At 40.8% G+C, this 6,400-nt stretch overlaps 2 protein-coding genes across 30 annotated transcripts in view; one reads left to right on the top strand and one right to left on the bottom strand.

The window, feature by feature from the left end:
* Nucleotides 1-15: 15 nt before the first annotated feature.
* On the bottom strand, nucleotides 16-3,017 carry ANKRD37 (ankyrin repeat domain 37). Of its 2 annotated transcripts, XM_013984052.3 has the most exons (5): nucleotides 2,810-3,017; nucleotides 2,453-2,605; nucleotides 1,514-1,605; nucleotides 489-692; nucleotides 16-246 (listed from the first exon to the last, which is right to left on the bottom strand). In XM_013984052.3, coding segments are annotated over exons 1-5 (477 nt in total). In that variant the 5' UTR covers nucleotides 2,837-3,017; the 3' UTR covers nucleotides 16-245. The 2 variants fall into 2 exon arrangements, with proteins under 2 accessions (XP_013839506.1, XP_084857191.1); XM_085001065.1 differs by lacking the exon at nucleotides 16-246 and having other exon boundaries at nucleotides 485-692.
* Nucleotides 3,018-3,215: 198 nt separating this feature from the next.
* LRP2BP (LRP2 binding protein) overlaps nucleotides 3,216-6,400 on the top strand; it is a 62,623-nt gene continuing 59,438 nt past the window's right edge. For 14 of the 28 annotated variants that reach the window (XR_014828732.1, XR_014828731.1, XM_084998036.1 and 11 more), the window contains exon 1: nucleotides 3,229-3,301. Coding sequence is in view for 11 of the 28 variants with exons in the window: in XM_084998028.1 (XP_084854154.1) it covers nucleotides 3,269-3,301 (33 nt within the window). In the remaining 17 variants the exon portion in view is untranslated. 28 annotated transcript variants of the gene reach the window in all.

Here is a 6,400-nt window from a genome sequence, read left to right as displayed (position 1 = left end):
GTATTGCACAAAGAGTTTTTTCTTTAGACATTCCTTTAATAAATTAAAAGACAAAGCATGCACAACCAGAACATTATAGGCATGTAAATACATGTATTCTTGAATGTTATCTTCACTTAGAAGAAAGTTTTCCTCCTTCTTAGAAGAAGTTGAGACACACTTGATGAACCAAAAGCCATGGTTTATAGCTGGGCGGTAGACCTTCATGAAGACTTTCTCCATACCTCTTCATAACCAATACAACATCTGTTGTTAAAAAATATTAACATTACAAACTTTTTTTTAAAGGTTTCTTCCCCAACTTTCCACCATGCAGGACAATTTTTGGTCTTTAGAATCTAGTAGTAGTTACTACGACCAGTGTTAAAATGTATTAATGAGAATGAAAAGATATATTAGAAATAAGACCGCCAATATTTACGTAAAACAAATTCTGTGCTAAATAAATCCTTGAGGGAGGAAGAAAAAGAAAACTATGAGTTACTTACCAACACTTCCTTTTCCCATTTGTATTTTCTTCACTTTCAAAATTTCGTTTCTGTCTGAGCGCTGGAACACAATGACCTATATTTGATTGTTCACTTGACTTTATTGTCTGCATACATTTAATTGTTGTAAGAAACTTGGCACATTCTGGAAATCCACATGACCACGCAAGATCTTCAGCTGTTTGCCCATTCTTATTACATAAACTGAATTTGAGGCAAAATATGAGTTAAGTAAAAAACTGGAATTGGTTAGACTTTTTTAATATCTTCCTAACAGAGGTGCTTTTTGCTGATACAAATGTTGGTTGCAGAACAGAAGCAAAGGAAGCATAGAGGAATTCTATTTTTGCTATTATATCCTCAGTGGCTAGAGAGTACAGCACAGAGTGGGCATTTCACTTTTGAATGAATGAAAGTTAACTATTCTGTTTTCAGTTCAGTGATTAAGTACACAGTGGAAGTCAATGCGAACTTCTGTAGCATGGGTTTTCTTTTTTTTTTTTTTTTTTTTTCTTTTTTGTCTTTTTGCTATTTCTTGGGCAGCTCCCGCGGCATATGGAGGTTCCCAGGCTAGGGATTGAATCAGAGCTGTAGCCACCGGCCTACTTCAGAGCCACAGCAACACGGGATCCGAGCCGCGTCTGCAACCTACACCACAGCTCACGGCAACGCCGGATCGTTAACCCACTGAGCAAGGTCAGGGACCGAACCCGCAACCTCATGGTTCCTAGTCGGATTCATTAACCACTGCGCCATGACAGGAACTCCTGTAGCATGGGTTTTCTAAACCAGAACTAAAATATAATACTGACAAAACATGAACAGAATTACGTCTATGATTGCTTAGGATCCATTCTTTATTTATTCAAATTAACTAGTATTAGATATCATTAATAGCCTAAGGTGACATTTAAATGATAATACTAAATTATCAATTAGGCAAGCATCGTGTCATTAAACTGCAGGGATCTGATTAGTATAATCCAAGAAAATATAAAATTTGAAGCCACTGATTTCATACTTACTCAATTTGAGCATCACTGGCTACAAGCAGGCTGAGGCACTCCATGCTTCCAACTTTTGCTGCCTTGTGTAGTGGAGCTTCTCCAAAAACATCCTTACAAATAAGACAGCACATTTTAGTCTCTCCCCAAAACGCTTGCTTGTGGAAGTTGCTGGGTAAAGTCCATTGTTTGAGGAAGCCAGTTAGAACTGTATTGTTCTGGACTGAATTTTTTAATTTTTTTTTTAAATAAAGTTCACTTGGTACCCTAATAAATAGAGTTGTCATTAATAAAAACATGTGCAGCCACAGCTACATTCATTAAATTTTAAGTGAATAACAGCGAAATCGAAATCTATAAAAGTAAAAATTACAATTTAAAATTCACCATGCTTTAATATTCAGTGGAAGATGCAAACTACCTTCAGTTCTGTAAGAAATTATATTGTTTATGAGCATGAGTCACAAGTATGTCAGTAGCTACCCTGAGACTTCATTTGGTAATGGAGCAATTGTTCCTTTGGAAATGAATCGTAGACCTTCGAAATGCTGTCCGGTATATTAACCAGCAGCCCAACATATGGCTAATGAGCACCTGAAATGTGGCTAGTCTGAATTGAAATGTGCTATAAATGTAAAATACACACCGGATTGAGAAGACACATCAAAAGAAAATGTAAAATACTTAACAGTAATGTTTTATATTGATTACATATTAGAATGATATTTTGGATTAATTAGGTTAAATTACTAAGACTAATTACAAGTTTCGTTTTACTTCATTAATATGGCGACTAGAAAATTTTAAGTTACCTATGTGTCTCACTTATTTCTATTGGACATCGCTGAGACGGTCAAGTTCATGAAAGTGAAACCACTAAATATCCTGGTGCCTAAGAATTGTTTGAGGGGATTTGGGGTGGAGGGGAGGGTTGCACACAACAATCAGTTACCTAGTTACCTGTTGGTTGAGGTCAGCGCCAGTCTGCAGTTGCCAAAGAAGAAAGCAAGAAAGGCCGCCACCTGCAGCCAGGTGGACAGGCGACTGCTCACAGGGATCCGGAGGTGCGTTGACGGAGGCCCCCGTCTCTAGCAGTTGCTTCAGAATATCTACCTGCGAGAAGAGAACAGCTCCAGCACCATTCTTGCCTTTGTCCAGGCTCACGCCCTCCCAAAATTGAACATCCTCCCCCCTGCAAAAATTTTCCAGCTCTGAAGACACAGGGTCCATTGATCCACCATTACCTTAGCTAGCGCTCCCAAGAAGTCAGACCTCCGGAAGCTTAAACCTGCAGGACAAAAGCGGCCTGAGTCTCACCTCTGGGTTGCTATCAAGCAACTGCATTTCCCGCCTAAAGTAGTGGACTGGAGTCCTTGGGAGAGCAAAACGGTGGGGCACTCGTTGCAAACAGGTAAGAGTGCACAAGCTGCCTAAGAGCAGGAGAATTTAAAGATCGCCAGGGCCAGCGGGCCAGCCCCTCCCCGCCGCGCCCCAACTCTGGTTGAGCCCTAGCTGCCCAACCCTTGGCTTCCGGGCCTTTCTCCGCCCAGCTGCAGCCGCACGTACACAAAACACTGGCACGTGCAACCGGGAAGCCAGAGAGGCTGGCGGGGAGGAAGGAGGCGGAGGCAGCGCGGATCCGCCAGACGATTGGCCAGCGGTGGAGCTGTTAGGTCCGCCCACCTTGAGGCGGGGCCCTGGGCCGCTCCCCCGGAGTCCCGGTGCGCGTGCGCGGTGAGCGACGGCAGTCTGCGCGGCTGGAATGCAGCGCCCGCCATGAGGCGTGCGGAGTTCCCCACGTCGGACGCGGTAGTTCCCAGCTCTAGTGCTTTTGGGGAAACGGGAGTCGCGGGCGGAGGTTTTGGTTTCTGCTGGCACGCACGTAACCAGGAAACGAGGGAGCTACGAGGCGCTCCGTGGCAATACCACCTTTGGAAGCTACCACGCGTGGGGCTGACGCCTTGGCCGCAGCCTCCAATTCTTTAGCTGCACGTTCAGAGTTGCCCGAGGCTTCGCTCTGTCCCCTGGGCCCTGGACACTTGGGGAAGAAAGCGGGATCTGGGGGTTTGGGGGTAGGTGGAGGGGCGACTGCCTCTTGGCTGCTCTGGGGGAAAGCTGGGTTGGGGGAAAGGCTCTCCTGGAGCTCTTTATACTGTTTAGCTGGAGTCATTCCTTTTTGTAAAACTTTAGAAAAAGACTTCCTCACTTCAGACTGTAGCCAGTGACTCGCACATCTAATCTCTGAACTCTTTCCTCAGCACTTTTTTTTCCCCAGATTAATCCTGCTAAAAGCTACAGCTGCAGCCATATATTTATTTTCCCTAACATCTTCAGTGATCTCCTTCTATCTACTGACATCTTTGAAAGCAGGAGTGAAAAATAATTTATTGCTATACTTTTAGAGGACAAGCTTGTTCTCTGAGATCGGTGTCCTTTTAGTTCCAATTGTTGGTTACAGTTTATTGTATATTTTGTAAGAGCCATAAAGTAATTTGGTAGTAATTCATAGTACTGAACTATGCACTGGTCCAAGGTGTCGACTGAGAAAAATGCACAACGTGGGAGTTGTGGGTTCAGTTTTTTATTCAAGACTTTACTGAGGACTCTAGCCCCGGAGACAGCCTTCAAATAGCTCTGAGGAACTGTTCCTAAGAGGTGGTTAGGAGACTAGTTTACATGTGATTTTTTTTGTTAGGAAATCCATGCAGTTAACATGTATCTTGGTAAAAGATCACTGCTAGTCACAGAGAACAAATAGCTCAGCTTAATGATTGTAGTGTTTTTCTATGCATGGGAAGGTGCAAAAGCAGAGTTTGTTAAAATTCTTGGTGAAATGTGTCTAACTGCCTGAAGGCTTGTTTGTCCAAAGCACAGAGCATCCCTTTATCACCTTTAATTTCCTCTGTCTGAAGCAGAGTGCCCATCATGGCATCATCTTAATCTCTCTGAGGCATCAATTGCACTGTTGGCCCATGGCTGCAGCAGGTTAATCTTGAAGACTTGGATGGTGAGCAAATTGCTCTTTGCTCTTTTGTTTCCAAGGGGTAGTTTTAAACATTTATACGCATACTTGAACATAAACATGTATATTTGTGTTCAAACATATTATAGAATCATGCTTGTGTTCTGTTTTTTATGTTTAAACTAGTCACAATACCTTGTTTATATTTAAAGAATGTGAGAGATATATGAGAATACCTGTCCATGTTGCCAATTTTCCTTTTCTCGTGTTTTTCAATTCGATAAGCACTATTTTTCAAAGCATATAATTAAGCTTCAGGTTTACACAGATGTTCATTATCAGGAATTCCTAACTAATAGAATTATTATGAGAGCGTTCCTAGAGTTCTGGACATAGGTATTGCAGTTAACATATGCAATGGGATATTTGTGTGATGCTACACATCCATATTGCATCCTTTTTCTTGAAAACAAGATTCTGTTCAGCATGCATTGAATCTTGTAACTATTGTTAGCTGCCTATTACGTATGTAATTTTCACGAGGAAAGAGAATTTTGTGAGTAGTTGTTAAAGCTTTTGCCCCTTTAATCACTGCACACCTGTCCATTGCTCATAATGTTTCAAAAACATTCTTTATATGTCAGCTAAGTATCTGGTTTACTCTTAGAAATGGGCCTAAAAGCTTTCTAGAAACTAAACAAAGCTGGTAGAGTACAAAAAATATACAGAATAAATACATTTGGGGGACAATATCTTACTGGCAAGTAACTGGAGTTTTTTACTAAACATGTAGCCGGTAGGATCAATTTTCTAGAGTGGAAGATGGTCTAAGATGCATATTCAACAGGCACTCTTCTAAGAATTGATAATTCTGCTTATGCTTAATTTGCTGATAGATGTGTTTCCAGAAGGAATATACCATTTTAGAGGGAATGTTTTAAAAAGAAAAATGTTGGGTGATGGCTAAGTGACCAAATGAGTCTTGAAAGGGAAGCGCTTTCCTAGGTAGTCCAGGAGGGAAGAGGATTTATATATGTAAAATATCTTAACAATGTTAAGAAAACTATGTGTAGTTCAGTCTGGTTGCAGTATGGTTACACGAACAGCAGTGATGTGAAATAAAGACTTACAAATGAAAAATTATATTAAATGACCACTAATGTCTATTCCAATTTATTATTATATTAATATAATTTAAGTACATTAAATTGGCATTAACTGGGCACTTAACTGTGTCCCAAGATTAATACAGATACATATTATCAGGTTGTCTTACAGGAAAGCAAACTGAGACTTAAGAGTTTCAATAACTTATCTAAGATCATATCATTAAGAGATGGAGCTGGAACTCAGCCAGTTTGACTCCAGAGCCCACAGTCTTATATATCTATATTTTAAAGAATTGTGGTCATCATTGGGTAGATTCAAAGATACTAAGATTAAAGCAGAAGAGGAGTTCCCTTTGGGAGCAGCAAAAAGTTCCCTTTATGGCACAATGAAAATGAAGCCAAGTCACATCCATGAAGTTGCAGGTTAGATCCCTGGCCTCGCTAAGTGGGTTAAGGATCCAGAATTGCCATGAGCTGTAGCGTAGGTCACAGACAAAGCTCAGATCCCATATTGCTGTGGCTGTGGTGTAGGTCAGCGGCTACAGCTCCGATGAAGACCCCTAGCTTGGGAACCTCCATATGCCATGGGTGTGGCCCTAAAAGAAAAGGCAGTAAATAAATACACAAACAAATAAATAAAGCAGAAGAAAGTCCTTAGAAAAAATTACTACAATCCATTGAAAAACAGTTCTTTCATTTGATGACCATTAATGTAGCCTTGTTTCTAGAACTGAATATCCCAAAGTGCTCAGCTCAGTGCCTTCTATAAAAGGAATTCCTCTTGAGTAAATGAATATGTGCTAGTAGGTGAAATTTATTAAATAAAAGTATTTGTTG

The sequence above is a fragment of the Sus scrofa genome, chromosome 15, assembly GCF_054392235.1.
Source record: "Sus scrofa isolate SSC_HxYL_T2T_F1_AM1 chromosome 15, Sscrofa_HxYL_maternal_Yorkshire_Landrace_v2.0, whole genome shotgun sequence".
Classification (NCBI taxonomy): Eukaryota; Metazoa; Chordata; class Mammalia; order Artiodactyla; family Suidae; genus Sus; species Sus scrofa.
The sequence above is the reverse complement of the archived record's forward strand: the minus strand, read 5'-3'. Positions and strand labels throughout refer to the sequence as shown.

What these genes read in the sequence shown, in the direction of transcription:
- ANKRD37 (XM_085001065.1), bottom strand. Translation starts at nt 2,836, where the DNA reads ATGCAGTTGCTTGATAGCAACCCAGAG. An exon ending in GCGCTGACCTCAACCAACAG is followed by an intron (nt 1,606 to 2,452) that starts GTAACTAGGTAA and finishes CTTATTTGTAAG; the next exon opens with GATGTTTTTGGAGAAGCTCC. An exon ending in GCCAGTGATGCTCAAATTGA is followed by an intron (nt 693 to 1,513) that starts GTAAGTATGAAA and finishes CCTCAAATTCAG; the next exon opens with TTTATGTAATAAGAATGGGC.